This window comes from Procambarus clarkii, chromosome 21 (assembly GCF_040958095.1).
Source record: "Procambarus clarkii isolate CNS0578487 chromosome 21, FALCON_Pclarkii_2.0, whole genome shotgun sequence".
Lineage (NCBI taxonomy): Eukaryota > Metazoa > Arthropoda > Malacostraca > Decapoda > Cambaridae > Procambarus > Procambarus clarkii.
This window is the reverse complement of record NC_091170.1, coordinates 3,173,356-3,193,653: the sequence shown is the minus strand read 5'-3', so window position 1 is coordinate 3,193,653 and position 20,298 is coordinate 3,173,356. Positions and strand designations below refer to the sequence as shown.

General features: G+C 35.1%; 1 protein-coding gene across 5 annotated transcripts in view; it reads left to right on the top strand.

Annotated features, from left to right (window-relative positions):
* Positions 1-304: 304 nt before the first annotated feature.
* Positions 305-20,298, top strand: part of LOC138367008 (uncharacterized) — a 47,272-nt gene continuing 27,278 nt past the window's right edge. Inside the window, exons 1-4 of one of the 5 annotated variants that reach the window (XM_069328411.1) lie at positions 305-1,008; positions 2,449-2,636; positions 2,810-2,952; positions 12,478-12,684. In XM_069328411.1, the coding sequence (XP_069184512.1) occupies positions 2,463-2,636; positions 2,810-2,952; positions 12,478-12,684 (524 nt within the window). In that variant the 5' untranslated portion in view covers positions 305-1,008; positions 2,449-2,462. Of the gene's footprint in view, positions 1,019-1,044; positions 1,221-2,448; positions 2,637-2,809; positions 2,953-12,477; positions 12,847-20,298 lie in introns of those variants that run through there. The other 4 variants (XM_069328412.1, XM_069328410.1, XM_069328414.1 and 1 more) reach the window with 4 other exon arrangements.

The following is a 20,298-nucleotide window of genomic DNA, read 5'->3' as shown; positions in this document are numbered from 1 at the left end:
CAGTCTGGGGGCCAGATTCACGAAGCAGTTACGCAAGCATTTACGAACCTGTCCATCTTTTGTCAATCTTTGACGGTTTTGTTTACAATTATTAAATAGTTAATGAGCTCCGAAGCACCAGGATACTGTTTATAACAATAACAACAGTTGATTGGGAAATTTTCATGCATGTAAACTGTTTAATAAATGTAACCAAAGCCGTCAAAGATTGAGGAAAGATGTACACGTTCGTAAGTACTTGCGTAACTGCTTAGTGAATCCGGATCCAGGATATCACTGCTATCGTACTCTGCTGACGATAGACAAAAACTTGTCGATGCTCGTTTGTCTAACTTAGAAAACCTTCACTTTGTCATCTTAGCTATTGATGCTGATGCTGTTTAAGAGGAGAAAAACCTACACATTACCACGCTTGTATTCTCTATAAAGCATGTTAATGTTTACGTTTCCTTCCATAGTGCACATGTAAAAATTCATTAATTGTTAGGTCCGGTTTTGGTGAGATCGCTGCACAGTTCCCTCGTTCTCACCCGTAATGACCAGTGACCCGAACACTATAGATACCAGCCACCAAAATGCCTCCTCCAATTACAGGTCATTGTCCTCTACAGTTAAGGTTTTTACACTTATTGTGGAGTAAACTCCTTTAATTTAAACGTTTGTTCAAGCGTGAGAACGGGCGAGATTTTTGGAAACAACCAGAATTAATGTTCATAATTATTTTAACGAAGCATTCTACTGTTCTTCTTTAACATAAATTTTTGTGCCTCATTTTTCTCTATGTCCACTTACAGTTGTTTTTTTTATTATCTTTAAAATGATAGCCTAAGCATTAATTTTTACACTGAATTGGTATCACTAGATGGATGCGAGTACTTAATTAGCCGAGTTGGTAACACTGTGGTGTTGACTTTGGTGGAGCCTCAGCCAATGGCCGGTCATATGTGTTGATTGTGTTGTTGTGAGTAGTTGTGTTGCTGCTCCTCCTCCCACCTTCAGTGTCACAACGTGAGCTGAAGTGTGTTGACGTATTTAAATGAATATTCTTCAGGGAAGACTATAGTTAAACTGTGAAAATAATTTGGGGACTGTATAACCAACTGCTTTAATAACTTTGTGTAGATATAGTAGTTGCCAAATGCAGTAGTTCTCTTGGAGTGAGCAGAGTGTATTCACATTCTATTTGTGAAAAGACACTGTGATTGGTGTAATTGTGCAGTGTAAGTAGATAAATATTAAAATGGTTGTAATTATTTGCCGACGCTGTATGGAGGAAATATAATGTTGGAGGGAATGTAGGAGCCGAACAGCTCCTACTGCTCCTCGCGGTCTATGCACGCTGTAAATACCGCCTTCCTTGCCAAGTGATCTTTCTTTATTGAGCAACTCGTTGGTGTTTGGTGTCTTGCAGGAATGGCATAACAGTACAGTGGATGCCACATTTAATCTGGTGAATGTAATTTTGGTCCATCTCTATTATGGGTTAAGTTGGCTTCTGTGCTGACTTTCAATAACGCAGCGTTGAAACGACAAAGTAATTGCTGGTAACGCGCCCCGCCAATGGCAGGGAGTTTGTACTATTTAAATATACATTGATGTCTGGATTTATCGCTGACCATTAGGCCAGTTCTTGATAATGCGACTTGTGTGTATTTAAAATATATACCACCACGTTCTTAGTCGGTCGGCTTGTCATTGTAGGTGGACTTAGTGTTGTGAAGGTAATATAACGACTGTGTAGTTGTAAGTAGGCGGAGTTTTTCCGTCAGGTTTTGGCACGCTTAGTAAAGTTACATATACACCTAATGACAAGTGTGGTATTTGTATATCTATCGGATCTAAATTAAGTTTGCAAGATTCCAGTATTAACTTGCACGGCATTATTTACAGATTATACTGTGCTCCTGATTCTTGCAGAGGCAGGTGTTGCATAGTTCAGTATGTGGTGTGGTAGGTCTGGTGACGGTTAGATTTCTATCTGCCCAAACATCCCCACCCAATGAGCGATGACTGGTGGCGTTAGTTACGCTCCATTTCCTCTTTTAAGAACATTAATTTTTCCGTTTGAAATAACTACTTTAATTGTAGTTTTAGAGTATAGTTGTATTGTCGATTTATATAATTTGAATAGAAGTGCAGGAACTGGTTGAGCTTCGACATCTCTCCCACCCTCCCCGATCCACATAGCCTACCCATCTTTCATAACATTCTTCACCTAATACCCTTACCAACTAATATTGTCATATCCCCACCCGCCATCCCTGGCGTCACATAACAGGCCATCGGCCGACACAGCCCTGACCTGGGGCCATGTCACGCATCCACAAATAATCATCCTCTCCATCAAATTGTAAACACGTTTATTAAAGTACTGACACTTTACCTATCACTGTAATGCCTGACATAGACCAGGTTTTCATGACTTGACTGCCATAACGACCCGTGTAGTTGTACCTAGGAAGATGAATACGAAGCTGGCTAGTGGTCAGGAGGTGGAGGACATGAGCGAGGAGTGGCTGGCCAGGATGGAGCATGAACAGACGCTCTACAACAAAGGTATGGTCCGCCTCGGGCCCGGAGGCTGGCTCTACCCGACGCTCTTCACCAAATATGCTGACGACATCTACAACTACAAGGTGTAATGTCTTTATTGTTACTTTGATGACACTTGAATATGGGTAATGTACTTGGTCGGGAGGGTGGTGGGTGAACGGTGCCCGGATCACTCTCCCCTGATATATATGTGGGTGTTAAATGTATACACTTACATGTTCTCTAATGTATACTACAATAATGTTGTTCTCTTCAGTTCACTGAAGGTGACGTACTTGTGATGGGAATGCCCAGATCTGGGACGACCTGGATGTTGGAGTTGGTGTGGACGATGCTTCACAACCCCGACCTGAACCAGAGGGGCAACCTGCCCATCTTCATCAGAGCACCGCATATAGAGTATGACACATTCTTGGTTTATCAGTGGGATTGTCTTGGTAACGCCCGGGACTAGGGCTATAATTACTGCATAGTCTGATTGCTCCTAATAAATAGGTAGGTGTGGTTAAAAGATATAATTAGTGTTTAGCTGCTTAGTTCTAAATGAGTCCCGGTTTAGATCGCATTTATGGAAGACTTTTTCGGAATGGTAGTTCAGCAAGCTGCAGTAAATTCGCTAATTTGCAGACGTACCTTAGATTAGTTCCCTTTAATTTTGAAGACCATGTAATATTAGCGAAGATCTTACAAAAGTTCTTTAAAATAGTGTTCATAAATATTCTTAACCATTTTATCTTGGCAAAATTTTTATTTTCTGCCAAGCCTTTTGGCATTTTTTTTTTTTTTTTTCTCTCTCTCTCTCTCTCTCTGACATTTCATAAAACGGTTACTCCTGCTTAACACGGCACCGGATGTGGATAAAATGGTGTGGCAATTTTGGCTGCTTGAGATAAGATCTGTTAATCAGACTGTGTGAAGTATTATTCCTTTTACCATTTCCTGTGTTTGTACTTTACGTTGGTAGAATACAAAAGATGGGTTGTTCAGTGGTTGGTTGTTCAGATTAGTGCTAGCAAACAATGTTTTCTTTTTTTTTTTGGGGGGGGGGGGGCGACGGGATTATCAAGGGTAAAGCACAACTCCATTACGACTATATAGCACTTGGGAAGGTCATCTTGAGATGATTTCGGGGCTTTAGTGTCCCCGCGGCCCGGTCCTCGACCAGGCCTCCAACCCCAGGAAGCAGCCAGTGATAGCTGACTAACACCCAGGTACCTATTTTACTGCTAGGTAACAGGGGCATAGGGTGAAAGAAACTCTGCCCATTGTTTCTCGCCGGAGCCTGGGATCGCACCCAGGACCACAGGATCACAAGTCCAGCGTGCTGTCCGCTCGGCCGACCGGCTCCCTAGACAGGTCAAGATACATTTTTGTGAGAGTTTGTACTTGTCTGTAATAAAGCCTCGCCCCAGCTTGATTTATTAGTTGCAAAAAGAGGGATGGGAATTGTAAATTCGTCATTAAAAGATTGTTTGAGGCGGAACTTAACAATATGCCTTCAGCCGAACAAGTCTATGTGGGTGGGGACGAGGACAGGTTGACGAGTTTAGCAGTTACCAGGGAGGATGTTCTTAAACAAATAGTAAAACTCAAACCAAACAAATCCCCAGGGCCGGATGAAGTGTTTGCCAGGGTGCTTAAAGAATGCAAAGAGGAGCTTTGTGACCCACTGTCAACCATATTTAATAAATCAATAGAGTCAGGCAGAGTGCCAGAGTTTTGGAAAGTTGCTAATGTGATACCAGTTTTTAAGAAAGGAGATAGATCACTTGCGTCTAACTATCGACCAATTAGCCTAACGTCTATTGTGGGAAAGTTACTCGAATCTATAATAGCAAATAAAATTCGTCTTCATCTTGAAAAACATAAATTAATAATTGAGTCGCAACATGGTTTTATAAATGGCCGTTCATGTTTAACAAATTTGTTATCTTTTTATTCTAGCATTGTTGAGGCAGTTGATAGTGGTAAGGATTGCGATGTTGTATACCTTGACTTTAGCAAAGCTTTTGATACAGTGCCACATGAAAGACTGATTAAAAAGATAGTCTCATGGTATTGGGGGTGCTATATTAAGCTGGATTAGGGCATGGCTATACCAAAGGAAACAGAGTTAGTATAAATGGAATCAAGTCAGAGTGGGAAAATGTTGTAAGTGGAGTGCCTCAAGGCTCTGTCCTGGGACCTCTGTTGTTTATAATATATATAAATGATTTAGATTCAGGTTTGAGTAGCAACATTTGCATATTTGCCGATGATACGAAAATCGGTAGGGAAATTAATTCGGAGGAGGACTCACTATCACTTCAAGTTGATCTAGATAGGGTTTTGAAATGGTCAAAGGATTGGCAGATGCAGTTTAATGCTGATAAATGTAAAGTTCGGTCAGGTGAAGTCACAGTGAGAGGTTGTGTTAACCGGAGCTCCTGAGTGTTGTTATATTATCATTGCAATATGGAAGTTGTAGTTAAGGACCTGGTGACTCTAGTGGGAGCCCTGAGGACAGAGTTGGACTTTCTGCGGGAGGAGGTGCGTCAGCTCAAAAAACAACGAGAAGTAACGAAGGAGGAGACCAGCAGTAAAGGGACCTCGTCTTGGAGAGTTGTGAAAGACAGGGGCCTTAAGAAGACTTTGATAAAGCCGCCTTCAAACGCCATAGCAACTTCTAATTCATTTGACGTTTTGGAGGACGAGTGCTGTGGAGAGACTGTGGATCGCGCAAAAGGGAAAGCAACGAAGAGAAAGGAAGCGCAGGCCCCTCAGAAAGTAAAGGAAGTACCTAAGCAAACATTAGTTGTGGGAGATTCCCAGATAAGGTATTTGGATAGAACGTTTTGTGCTAGAGATAGGGGGAACAGGTTAAGGGTTTGCTATCCCGGAGCTGGCATTGGTGATATTATAAACAACATGAATGATATTATGGCTGGTAATGGGAACAATCCCATTATTTGCATTAGCGTGGGAGGAAATGATGTTGGTCGAGTTAGGAGTGAGGAACTGATTCAGAGGTATAAAACAGCCATAGTTAGGAGCAAGGGAGGAATCCCGATCATATGTGGCATTCTTCCAAGAAAGGGAGTGGGAAATGAATGGATATCGAGGGCACTTGGTGTCAATTGCCGGCTGGAAAGATATTGCAAATCAAATGCAATATCTTTCATAGACAACTGGGAACACTTCTATGGAAGAAATGAAATGTATGCTCGTGATGGGGTGCATCTATCGAGAGCTGGGGTTGTTGCTGTTGCGAACTCGTTAGAAGAAGTGGTTAGAGGTGTTTGTTTGGGTTTAAACTGTTAGTAGATAGAGGTATGGGAATTGATTTGGAGGAAGGAGGTAATAAAAGTATGTGTTTGTGGGAGAAAGGAATTGGCAAAACGATCAGGGAAAGAGAAGGTCCGCAAAATAACAATTCACTTAGGGTATATTACACTAACAGTAGAAGTCTAAGAAATAAAATTAACGAATTAAATGCTCTTGTCTGCACAGAAAAAATAGATATTATTGCACTTACCGAAACGTGGATGAATGTAGAAAATAGAGAACTATTAGCTGAATATCAAATATATGGATTTAAACTATTTCACACAGATAGATATATTAGACGAGGAGGTGGAGTAGCCATATATGTTAGGGACAATTTGAAATGTAGTCTCAAAGAGGGAATCAAAACAGAGCCACACACAGAAACTATTTGGATTGAATTAAACGAAAAAGCTAATAATATTATAATAGGAGTAATATATAGGCCACCAAATTTAGACAGAATGGAAGCAAAGCATCTATGGGATGAAATATCTAGAGCATCTAGATCTAACAGTATTTATGTCATGGGTGACTTTAATTTTAGCGGAATAAACTGGTTGAACAAAACAGGGAATAGTGAAGCAGAAGATTTTCTAGAATTAATTGACGATTGCTTTCTTACGCAACACATTAAGGAACCAACACGGGAAAATAATATTTTAGATTTAGTATTAACTAACAGGGAAACGCAAATTAATGACATCGAAATAGGGAGTGAGCTAGGGAGCAGTGATCACAAAGAAATCAGATTTAGCATAGAATGGAATAGACCAGTAGGAGAAAATTCTGTTAAAGTGCCAGATTTTCGAAAAGCTGATTTTAATAGCCTAAGAAATTTTTTGGGTCAAATTGATTGGAAAGTCTTGGGTATGGGGTGTGGGCCGGTCTTGGAGCGAGACATGAACCCAGCGATAGGTGACTTAAATGGGGATTTCGATGTGGATTCAATATATAACTTATTTAAGAATATTCTAAACAAAGCACAGGAACGTAGTATACCATACAAATTGAATAGATCGAATACTAATGACCCAAAGTGGATAACAAAGAATTTGAAGAACCTTATAGGTAAAAAGAGAGCTTGGTACAAAAGGATTAAAAATGGGGAGGTCACTTTAGAACAGGAATTCGTACAACTGGTTAGAAATGTTAAAAAAGAGATAAGGAAAGCAAAAAGAAACTATGAAGTTCGCATAGCAGGGCAAGCAAAGACAAATCCTAAAGGGTTTTTTCAGTTATATCGTACTAAGACTAGGGAAAGGATAGGTCCATTAAAAACTGACAGGTCAAATAACAGATAGTGATGAAGAGATGAGTAGTATTTTTAATAAATATTTTGTATCTGTATTTACTAAAGAGGAACTTAACAATATGCCTTCAGCCGAACAAGTCTATGTGGGTGGGGACGAGGACAGGTTGACGAGTTTAGCAGTTACCAGGGAGGATGTTCTTAAACAAATAGTAAAACTCAAACCAAACAAATCCCCAGGGCCGGATGAAGTGTTTGCCAGGGTGCTTAAAGAATGCAAAGAGGAGCTTTGTGACCCACTGTCAACCATATTTAATAAATCAATAGAGTCAGGCAGAGTGCCAGAGTTTTGGAAAGTTGCTAATGTGATACCAGTTTTTAAGAAAGGAGATAGATCACTTGCGTCTAACTATCGACCAATTAGCCTAACGTCTATTGTGGGAAAGTTACTCGAATCTATAATAGCAAATAAAATTCGTCTTCATCTTGAAAAACATAAATTAATAATTGAGTCGCAACATGGTTTTATAAATGGCCGTTCATGTTTAACAAATTTGTTATCTTTTTATTCTAGCATTGTTGAGGCAGTTGATAGTGGTAAGGATTGCGATGTTGTATACCTTGACTTTAGCAAAGCTTTTGATACAGTGCCACATGAAAGACTGATTAAAAAAATAGTCTCATGGTATTGGGGGTGCTATATTAAGCTGGATTAGGGCATGGCTATACCAAAGGAAACAGAGAGTTAGTATAAATGGAATCAAGTCAGTGGGAAAATGTTGTAAGTGGAGTGCCTCAAGGCTCTGTCCTGGGACCTCTGTTGTTTATAATATATATAAATGATTTAGATTCAGGTTTGAGTAGCAACATTTGCAAATTTGCCGATGATACGAAAATCGGTAGGGAAATTAATTCGGAGGAGGACTCACTATCACTTCAAGTTGATCTAGATAGGGTTTTGAAATGGTCAAAGGATTGGCAGATGCAGTTTAATGCTGATAAATGTAAAGTTCTGAGGTTAGGTAATGATGATAGAGTTACAAGATACGAGCTAGATGGTGTTGTGATTGCGAAGTCGGATTGCGAAAGGGATCTGGGAGTTATGATTAGTAAGAATTTAAAACAAAAAGATCAATGCATAAATGTTCGTAATAAGGCAAATCGGACACTTGGATTTATTAATCGCAGCGTTAGTAACAAGACACCTGGTGTGGTTCTCAAGCTATATCTTGCTCTAGTTAGGCCCCATTTAGATTATGCAGTTCAGTTTTGGTCGCCATATTATAGAATGGATATAAATTCACTTGAACGTGTCCAGCGTAGGATGACTAAGTTAATTCCCCAAATTAGAAATCTTTCATATGAAGAAAGATTAACAAAGCTTAAGTTGCATTCACTGGAAAGGCGAAGAGTTAGGGGTGACATGATAGAGGTTTACAAGTGGATGAATGGACATAACCGGGGGGATATTAATAGGGTATTAAAAGTATCAACACAGGACAGAACACGAAACAATGGATATAAATTGGATAAGTTTAGATTTAGGAAAGACTTGGGTAAATACTGGTTCAGTAACAGGGTTGTTGATTTGTGGAACCAATTGCCGCGTAACATTGTGGAGGTGGGGTCCCTCGTTTGTTTCAAGCACGGGTTGGACAAGTATATGAGTGGGATTGGGTGGTTATAGAATAGGAGCTGCCTCGTATGGGCCAATAGGCCTTCTGCAGTTACCTTTGTTCTTATGTTCTTCTTATGTTCTTATGCTGGGCGAGGGGAGATGCCACCTTTTATAAATGTTCCGTGGACACGAGGGGGAAGGGGGGGGGCTGGCAGACTAAATACTAGTGGTTGCAGGAAATAAATGTCATAAATTTCTTGCTATATTAATAATGGTTGGGATGCTTACCCTGGCTTTACGGTTAAATGCATTTATGAAGTCACTAAAACCTTTCATGAAGGCTTTAATGACTTCAATTTTTGGTATATTTACCAAATTGGTATTTGGACCAATCTTCATGATTGGCCCAAATACTTTGGCTCAATACTGTAGTTACATAAAATCAGGTCATGCATGTGAAGCAATCGCTTTGGATGTCTTGGGTAAATATTTATAACACTTGGTCTTGTGTGTGTAAGCAAAATTATCATGTCTGACTCTGGTGATTGGTTCTCTTTGTCAGTGTTGGATAATTCAGTTTAGCATTGATGTCAAACTGTCCTAAATTAATTGTTCACTCGCACACTACATTGTTGTTTTCAGGGAATGGGACCTCTGACAATTAAACCCGTCCCCCTGTATTGGGACGAAGGATGACAATAGTACGTGCAGATGTACAACCTAATTAGAAAAGTAGGGATCAATACTATTGAATTTCGATAAATTAACTTTTCCACTGTAGTTGCAAAGACAAATTAACCTAACCTTTCCTAGGTCTATTACGTGCAATCGGAGGTTTAATAAAGTAAATGTTATACTAGGCATTGGAATACGTTTTTAAATGTTTCCGGACAATAGTACAAAGTTCTACCTAATTGCTTAGAACGTCAATCTTGGTACTATGGTGCACATGGTTTTTGTAACTCTTTAACCAGAGATTAGGTTGGACACACTAAGTAGTTAGGGACTGATATCCTGTGACAGAATACAGGCCCTGGGTATAAGAACAAAGGCAACTGCAGAAGGCCTGTTGGCCCATACGAGGCAGCTCCTATTTATAACCACCCAATCCCACTCATATACTTGTCCAACCCGCGCTTGAAACAATCGAGGGACCCCACCTCCACAATGTTACGTGGCAATTGGTTCCAAAAATCGACAACCCTGTTACTGAACCAGTATTTACCCAAGTCCTTCCTAAATCTAAACTTATCCAATTTATACCCATTGTTTCGTGTTCTGTCTTGTGTTGATACTTTTAATACCCTATTAATATCCCCTTTGTTATGTCCATTCACCCACTTGTAAACCTCTATCATGTCACCCCTAACTCTTCGCCTTTCCAGTGAATGCAACTTAAGCTTTGTTAATCTTTCTTCATATGAAAGATTTCTAATTTGGGGAATTAACTTAGTCATCCTATGCTGGACACGTTCAAGTGAATTTATATCCATTCTATAATACGGCGACCAAAACTGAACTGCATAATCTAAATGGGGCCTAACTAGAGCAAGATAAAGCTAGAGAACCACACCAGGTGTCTTGTTACTAACGCTGCGATTAATAAATCCAAGTGTCCAATTTGCCTTATTATGAACATTTATGCATTGATCCTTTTGTTTTAAATTCTTGCTAATCATAACTCCCAGATCCCTTTCGCAATTCGACTTCGCAATCTCAACACCATCTAGCTCGTATCTTGTAACCCTATCATCATTACCTAACCTCAGAACTTTACATTTATCAGCATTAAACTGCATCTGCCAATCCTTCGACCATTTCAAAACCCTATCTAGATCAACTTGAAGTGATAGTGAGTCCTCCTCCGAATTTATTTCCCTACCGATTTTCGTATCATCGGCAAATTTGCAAATGTTGCTACTCAAACCTGAATCTAAATCATTTATATATATTATAAACAGAAGAAGTCCCAGGACAGAGCCCTGAGGCACCCCACTTACAACATTTTCCCACTCTGACTTGACTCCATTTATACTAACTCTGTTTCCTTTGGTATAGCCATGCCCTAATCCAGCTTAATATAGCACCCCCAATACCATGAGACTCTAACTTTTTAATCAGTCTTTCATGTGGCACTGTATCAAAAGCCTTGCTAAAGTCAAGGTACACAACATCACAATCCTTACCACTATCAACTGCCTCAACAATGCTAGAATAAAAAGATAACAAATTTGTTAAACATGAAAGGCCATTTATAAAACCATGTTGCGACTCAATTATTAATTTATGTTTTTAAAGATGAAGACGAATTTTATTTGCTATTATAGATTCGAGTAACTTTCCCACAATAGACGTTAGGCTAATTGGTCGATAGTTAGATGCAAGTGATCTATCTCCTTTCTTAAAAACTGGTATCATATTAGCAACTTTCCAAAACTCTGGCACTCTGCCTGACTCTATTGATTTATTAAATATGGTTGACAGTGGGTCACAAAGCTCCTCTTTGCATTCTTTAAGCACCCTGGCAAACACTTCATCCGGCCCGGGGATTTGTTTGGTTTAAGTTTTACTATTTGTTTAAGAACATCCTCCCTGGTAACTGCTAAACTCGTCAACCTGTCCTCGTCCCCACCCACATAGACTTGTTTGGCTGAAGGCATATTGTTAAGTTCCTCTTTAGTGAATACAGATACAAAATATTTATTAAAAATACTACTCATCTCATCACTATCTGTTATTTGACCTGTCTCAGTTTTTAATGGACCTATCCTTTCCCTAGTCTTAGTACGATATAACTGAAAAACCCTTTAGGATTTGTCTTTGCTTGCCCTGCTATGCGAACTTCATAGTTTCTTTTTGCTTTCCTTATCTCTTTTTTTAACATTTCTAACCAGTTGTACGAATTCCTGTTCTAAAGTGACCTCCCCATTTTTAATCCTTTTGTACCAAGCTCTCTTTTTACCTATAAGGTTCTTCAAATTCTTTGTTATCGACTTTGGGTCATTGGTATTCGATCTATTCAATTTGTATGGTATACTACGTTCCTGTGCTTTCTTTAGAATATTCTTAAATAAGTTATATATTGAATCCACATCGAAATCCCCATTTACGTCACCTATCGCTGGGTTCATGTCTCGCTCCAAGACCGGCCCCCACCCCATACCCAAGACTTTCCAATCAATTTGACCCAAAAAATTTCTAAGGCTATTAAAATCAGCTTTTCGAAAATCTGGCATGTTAACGGAATTTTCTCCTAACAGAATTTTCTCCTATATCGTCATATATAGGTCATATAAAATATGACCTATAGGTATAGGTCATATAAAATATGACCTATAGGTATAGGTCATATAAAATTTGTAACGTGAAGCATAATATTGTTTTAAGATGGTGATAGTTTTGTGACGATAAGTGTTTGCTTTAAATTTCTTTATTACCTCATGATTACCACACGTTTGTGCACGTGATGTTAATGCGTGCTTGAATATGTGAAGTCTTGTGTTAACTGTCGGGTGCAACATGCGAGATTAGCAAAGAACCATTCATATATCGGTTGCAATATATGAATGATCCTGTATTTGTGCTTCTGGATGGGTTTATATACAAAAATATATTACTAGAACTTATTGCATAATTGGTGATTTAAGAATAAACTCAAATGTATTTATTCTAAAGCGATTAAATTTAAGTATTTCAGCTCTGGGTAGGTGTAGTAATAACAACAACAACAACAACAACAAAACATTTCCAGTTTTGACATGATGCTTGACAGCAAGACCATCAGAAGCACTGTTGAGAATCCTCAGCAGTTCACAGAAATGTTTCGTCAAATGTGTCCAGGCAAGAAGGTTGAAGACGGAGTGTTTCTGCAGATTAGCGAGGCTCTACCTGCTCCTAGAGTGATGAAGCCCACCTGCCCAGCACCCTCCTTCCGCCTAGCCTTCTTCAAACCACAAAGGTCCGAGTTGGTTACTGTTCTCTAATGGTTTTATGAGAATAAAATGGTTGGATTTGCAATCACTGCTTCATGAAGCAAGAGTCGTAAGGTTTGTAATCAAACGATTAGTATTAGTTAAAATACAGCTACTAAGATAAATATTGGTAAAATGTTGTTCTCTAATCCTGCCGTTTCTATTCCTTCATTTGAATTTTTTTTAAGTCTCAATCTAAATATTGACAAGACTGTTTTCTTTAATAATTGGATCATATTTTAAACGTGGGAGCCATGTGTAGTGGACATGTATAGACCCTTTCCTCTCCCTCCTTGAGCTGCCGCCACTTGGGGTTTACCTATTGACTAGTTTGGTTTTTCCAATAACCCTGCTCGGCCGAGAGCCAGTGGGTTTTATTGCTCGATAAAACGGTGGGTACAAGACGTGCAGGCTTGCACACACCCAGCTTGTCTCGCTCACTGCCGTAACCTGTACACTTTAGGATACTTTCCCCTTTTGTTCTAGGATTGGAAGGAGGTTGGAAAGTGAGACTTTTATAATGGGCAGTGTTTTCTGGCTATCTAGTCACTCTACTTTTCACTGGGCGGTTCGTGCTCATCAGTGTCGATCGGATAAGTAACAGTTTTTGTTATTGCCAAGAGTCGGCTACTTAAAGGAAAAGTTCAAAGTAGAATGGGCTATGGAGAGCCTAAGTATAAGCTCTTCCAGATCCATTATCTGGATCAGTAACTGATACTAAAGATCTGGGGGATGTATTTGGGTTTTCATTGTGAATTTCAGCCCCGAAGGGCTAGCGGTACCAATTATGGAGCTGGTGGGTTAGTATAGCCCTCCAGGTTTTCAGTTTTCTGTTTGCCTGAGACTTTGGCTGATCAGTGCTGTCGTTGAAGTTTGGTGAGGTGACCTCTTCGAGGTCATCTTGTATCAAGTAGGTGTGATATTTGTGGTGTGGCGAAAGACTCCTAAAATTTCCTAGTCTGAAGAGTCTGTAACATACGTAGTTGGTGTCTTTAATCCCGCAGCCTGAGGTAGGCTCGGGTGTCGTGGATTAGTGGTAGAAGCTATTTCAGGAGCATTGGTGGTGCTGTTAGACTTTGTAAACGGCACGTCTGCTGGCATTACTGCCGAGATAGTGATGGTAGGAGTGTTGGGAACTGGAGAAGGAAATACTGTTTGTGCCACCCGGGCCTTGGGTGGTTCTAGTCTGTTATAGTTTTCGTGGTCGATCTGGTGGTAGTCTGTAGAGTGGAAGTGAAGGCAGTGAGATTTGCGACCAGGGCGGAGGGTATGGTAGCAGTTGTGGCAGCAGGAAGGTCATCAGGTACAACAGGTGTTGGGAGTACATTCGCAATTCTACCGATTGATTGATGAAGATTAAGCAACCAAAAAGGTGGCACGGGCATGAATAGCTCGTTAGTGGTAAAATTTAATCGTCGGGCTGCTATCGCGGGGTTGACAGTATTTGAGGGTGTCCAGCTGCTGGATGCCTTTTTTTTACCATAAGAGTGGCAGTGTTGATGGCATCAGTGTGGTTACGGAAAGATTCGAGTACTCTTAAAGCTCCTCTAAGGTCGTTGGTTGCTTCACATTCAAGATGGCGGCGAAAGTGACACTTGTGATTGTTTGGCAGACGGTGCACTCTGTCGGGGTTAACCAATCTCCCAGTTGCATCTGTAACCTAGACGTAATCTACATAACCGAACTGCTATTTACCTGTGGATTCCTTTTGGATATTTAATTTTTTTAACTTGTTGTTCTGAAGATAACATATTACAGAGGGCGAACATTCTGCTACTCTGGTGTAGATAAGCTTTGTTGAGATAAGCTTTTTGGTGATAGTCTTTCATGTACTGTAGGCTGGGTTGGATTATATCAATGGATGACGTGTTGCCAATTTAGCAATTTCATCAGCTTTCTCATTTAAGGGGATTCCCACATGGGACGGGATCCAGTTTAGGGTGATGTTGAGTCTTTTGCCTTTAGTGACTGCTCAGATACAAAATGTTGGTAATTATTTCCACGTAGTCTTTCCACTGCTTTTTTTCCTAATATTTGAAGTGCAGCTTTTGAGTCTGCACGAAACTCGAAATTCCATTACACAATCGCATGTGCGAATGCCTGTTTGTCAAACGGCTCGGATTGGGTTGATGCTGGTCCTTATGATTTTCAATATGCCTGTTTACTGTCCGTGCAAAGAGCAGCGCCAGCACACTCATATTGTGTAAACCGATCCGTCTGTGAAGTTGTGGGTGGGGTCCTGCTACTGGAATGCTGAACATTTGCTTCTCTATGATGCGCTTTAGGATTGTGGGATTGTAGGTTTCCTTTTTAATCGGAAGACCTTTTATTACTATTTTGAAGGTAGCTCCTCCCATGGCGGGGAACAAGTGTAACTTGGGTGTGATTGATCACGCTATCAAAAATCGTGCTTTTTAATTATGTTCAGGAAATTTCCCATTCTGGCAGGCCAAGAGTTTCCGTTTTGGCAAAGTCCAACTACAAAGGCCTGCCGTACTGGGACTGGATCAGGGGAAATAATTATCTTGCTGATAAACGTAGCTGTTCTTTGATATCGTTCTTGAAGAGAGGGCAAACCCGTTTCCAGTGTAGTTTAAAGTTTAGTCCACATACGGGCTCCCAGGGCAGTTCTCGTAGCATTGTTTGGAGCAATTTCAAGCTTTTTCAATTATTGGTGTGATACTTGAGTGAAGGTACGGCATAGTGATTACTGGTCTGACTGCCTGTACATCGTATGTGCGAAGGACTTGCAGATTGGCTCCTCCAGAGAGGGAGGTTTGACCTGAAGATTGCTGTCTGAGCCGCTGTTCTCTAAAGTGACCTCGGCATTAAAATTCTTATGTCCATGATTATTCCTATATACTAAGTGATCACCCATTCAATTGCTTGACCCTGTACTATGAGCTACACGTTGGGCTTCGCTTTTATTATGGACATGGCTTTTGTCTTTGTGGGGTTGAGTTTGATACCAATCTGCTTTGCCTCTTCAGTGATGCAGTCTAAGCATTTGGGTGCAAGGCACGCCTCGTCCCTTCCTTTCTGATGATGACAGTCGTCTGCGTAGTTTGGCAGCCTGCAGTGTTGTGGGAGTTTTAACCTCTATTTTTCCATTAAACAATTAAGAGGAAGGGGGGGGGGGGCTAAAAATGCCGCCTTGCGGTGTAACATTTTCATGTCCCTTTTTTTTTATTATTATGATTTATTATTAATAATAATAATAATATAATAAAATTATTATTATTATTATTATTATTATTATTATTATTATTATTATTATTTTTTTATTATTATTATTATTATTTTTATTATTATATTTTTATTATTATTATTTTTATTATTATTATTTTTATTATTATTATTTTTATTATTATTATTTTTATTATTATTATTTTTATTATTATTATTTTTATTATTATTATTTTTATTATTATTTTTATTATTATTATTTTATTATTATTATTTTTATTATTATTATTTTTATTATTATTATTTTTATTATTATTATTTTTATTATTATTATTTTTATTATTATTATTTTTATTATTATTATTTTTATTATTATTATTTTTATTATTATTATTTTTATTATTATTATTTTTATTATTATTATTTTTATTATTATTTTTTTATTATTATTATTTTTATTATTATTATTTTTATTATTATTATTTTTATTATTATTATTTTTATTATTATTATTTTTATTATTATTATTTTTTATTATTATTATTTTTATTATTATTATTTTTATTATTATTATTTTATTATTATTATTTTTATTATTATTATTTTATTATTATTATTTTTATTATTATTATTTTTATTATTATTTTTTTTTATTATTATTTTTATTATTATTATTTTTATTATTATTATTTTATTATTATTATTTTTATTATTATTTTTATTATTATTATTTTATATTATTTTTATTATTATTATTTTTATTATTATATTTTTATTATTATTATTTTATTATTATTATTTTTATTATTATTATTTTTATTATTATATTTTTATTATTATTATTTTTTTTTATTTTTTTATTATTATTTTATTATTATTATTATTTTTATTATTATTATTTTTATTATTATTATTTTTATTATTATTATTTTATTATTATTATTTTTATTATTATTTTTATTATTATTATTTTTATTATTATTATTTTTATTATTATTATTTTTATTATTATTATTTTTATTATTATTTTTATTATTATTATTTTTATTATATATTTTTTTTTTATTATTTTTATTATTATTATTTTTATTATTATTATTTTTTATATTATTATTTTTATTATTATTATTTTTATTATTATTATTTTTTATATTATTATTTTTATTATTATTATTTTTATTATTATTATTTTTTTATTATTATTTTTTTATTATTATTTTTATTATTATTATTTTTATTATTATTATTTTTATTATTATTTTTTTATTATTTTATTATTATTATATTTTATTATTATATTTTTATTATTATTATTTTATTATTATTATTTTTATTATTATTATTTTTATTATTATTATTTTTATTATTATTATTTTTATTATTATTATTTTATTATTATTATTTTTATTATTATTTTATTATTTATTTTATTATTATTATTTTTATTTTATTATTTTTATTATTTTATTTTTATTATTATTATTTTTTATTATTATTTTTATTATTATTATTTTTATTATTATTATTTTTATATTATTATTTTTATTATTATTATTTTTATTATTATTATTTTTATTATTATTTTTTTTATATTATTTTTATTATTATTATTTTTATTATTATTATTTTTATTATTATTATTTTTATTATTATTATTTTTATTATTATTATTTTTATTATTATTATTTTATTATTATTATTTTTATTATTATTATTTTTATTATTTTATTTTTATTATTATTATTTTTATTATTATTATTTTTATTATTATTATTTTTATTATTATTATTTTTATTATTATTATTTTTATTATTATTATTTTTATTATTATTATTTTTTATTATTATTATTTTTATTTATTATTTTTTATTATTATTTTTATTATTATTATTTTTATTATTATTATTTTTATTATTATTATTTTTTATTATTATTTTTATTATTATTATTTTTATTATTATTATTTTTATTATTATTATTTTTATTATTATTTTTATTATTATTATTTTTATTATTATTATTTTTTATTATTATTTTTTTATTATTATTATTTTTATTATTATTATTTTTATTATTATTATTTTTATTATTATTATTTTTATTATTATTATTTTTATTATTATTATTTTTATTATTATATTTTTATTATTATTATTTTTTATTATTATTATTTTATATTATTATTTTATTATTATTATTTTTATTATTATTATTTTTATTATTATTATTTTATTATTATTATTTTATTATTATTATTTTTATTATTATTATTTTTATTATTATTATTTTTTTATTATTATTTTTATTATTATTATTTTTTATTATTATTATTTTTATTATTATTATTTTTTATTATTATTATTTTTATTATTATTTTTTTATTATTATTTTTTTATTATTATTATTTTTATTATTATTATTTTATTATTATTATTTTTATTATTATTTTATTATTATATTTTTATATTATTTTTATTATTATTATTTTTATTATTATTATTTTTTTATTATTATTTTTATTATTATTATTTTTATTATTATTATTTTTATTATTATTTTTATATTATTATTTTTATTATTATTATTATTATTATTATTTTTATTATTATTATTTTTATTATTATTTTTTTATTATTATTATTTTTTATTATTATTTTTATTATTATTATTTTTATTATTATTATTTTTATTATTATTATTTTTATTATTATTGAGAAACTGTGCCATGAAGTGTCTCTTGCTTCTGAGACAGCTTTTAGTCCAGGTGAGCAGGTTAACTTGGACCTCTTCATAAATAAGGCAGCAGAGAATAGGAAATTCAAAGGCTTTCTCGTGGTCCAGGAACATCGGCCCTCCTGGTCTGTCGTTAAAGTGAGGTAACAGTTGTAATACGTCCACTGAGCCAACCTCTCGTCTATAGTCGTACATACCATGGTGCAGTTTAGGTATTTTCCACTAAAGTCTGTTGAGTGTCATTCTGTTGCCTGTCTTTGCTGCTCAGCTTTGGAGAAATGGGCCTGGGTTTTGCTGATCTTTGGGTTTTGGGATCGGTACCGTTTGCTCTATTAAAAGCTCTAGATTTAGTTTTAGAAGTCCAGGCTCGATTAATTAACGTAAAGTGTGCATCGTCTCCCTCTGGGCAGAGGTTCCTAATCATTTTATAGGTTATTTTGTAGTATCTTGGGGATGTATTCTTGGAGTTTGTATTAGTTCAATTGTGCTCGTCTAGTGTGTAATGGTTATTAGTGTCAAACTTCTGCAAATGCTGTAAAGATTCTGTGCCATCTTTCTTCCGGTCTGCACTGCCAGTACATCTGCAGGTTGAGTACTGGCTGCTTTCTGCCTCCTGGTTGCCAGTACTTCCGCTTCTGATGCGGATCCTTAAGGTGTGGGCTTTTAGGTGTTTTATTTCCTTTGGCCCAGTGGATTTGCTGCCACCTCTAAGGTGGTCATTCAGATGTGAACACCATTCTAGCCACTTTCGTGTTTATTAGCCTGGTCTCTTGCTGCACATGTTCCTTCACCTCACAAAGTCCTGTTGTGGTCACTTGGCTGGTTTTTTTTATATAGCTCCATTGTGCTGTTTAGTCTGAGTTCTAACACGTTTACAATAGTACCAGTAATCTTTGGTGTCTGAATAGTTTTTTCAGTGGGATAGCGTTTGTGTGCACTTTGAATTGCATCAGCAAAATCTTGTTCTGCCCGACTTAATGTCTTTGGGAACATATTATTTTCTATGCCACTCTGAAATGGTTTTGAAATCGGTCCCATTTTGCTAAAACAAAGTTAAAGGCTTCAGATGGAGGTGGGGTCGGTAGATTTAACTTACGATCAATCTGGACCCCATAGTGGTCGCTTGTGAGTGAGCTCAACTGACCATGTTGCTGCATTTCTCAGGGAGGCTGAAACGAAGGTTGGGTCTAATCTACCTCCTTGGATGTGGGTGGGTTCATTCTTGGAACCCACCCACATCCAAGGGTGGAATATAGTAGTGTCTAAATAAGAGATCTTTTTCAGCACGTGTAGCCGTGTAAACATTTAAATTTTTTAAAGTTTATCTTGGCTCGATATATACTCCAAATTACCTCCGTTCCTGCTCCACAATCGGGTGGGTGGTTATGGGTTTGGATATTAGGTCACATTTCGCAACAATTGCACATCCCCTTGATTACCCGTTGACCCATGGAAGGAAAAAGCCAGAGAATTTCAGTTCTAGTCCAGCTCGAAGTCAGCTCTGCTGTAGTATCGGGATGTTTTTGCCTTTGGTTGCTGTTTTGCATTACAATTTCGTGTGCAGCCCATCTACATTCCATTGCATAATCTTTAGTCCTCTAGGTTGTTGGGACTTGCTGATATTACCGTGGTATCCATGAAGTCTGATGAACACGCCATGGAAGTTGAAACAGGAGTTGAGG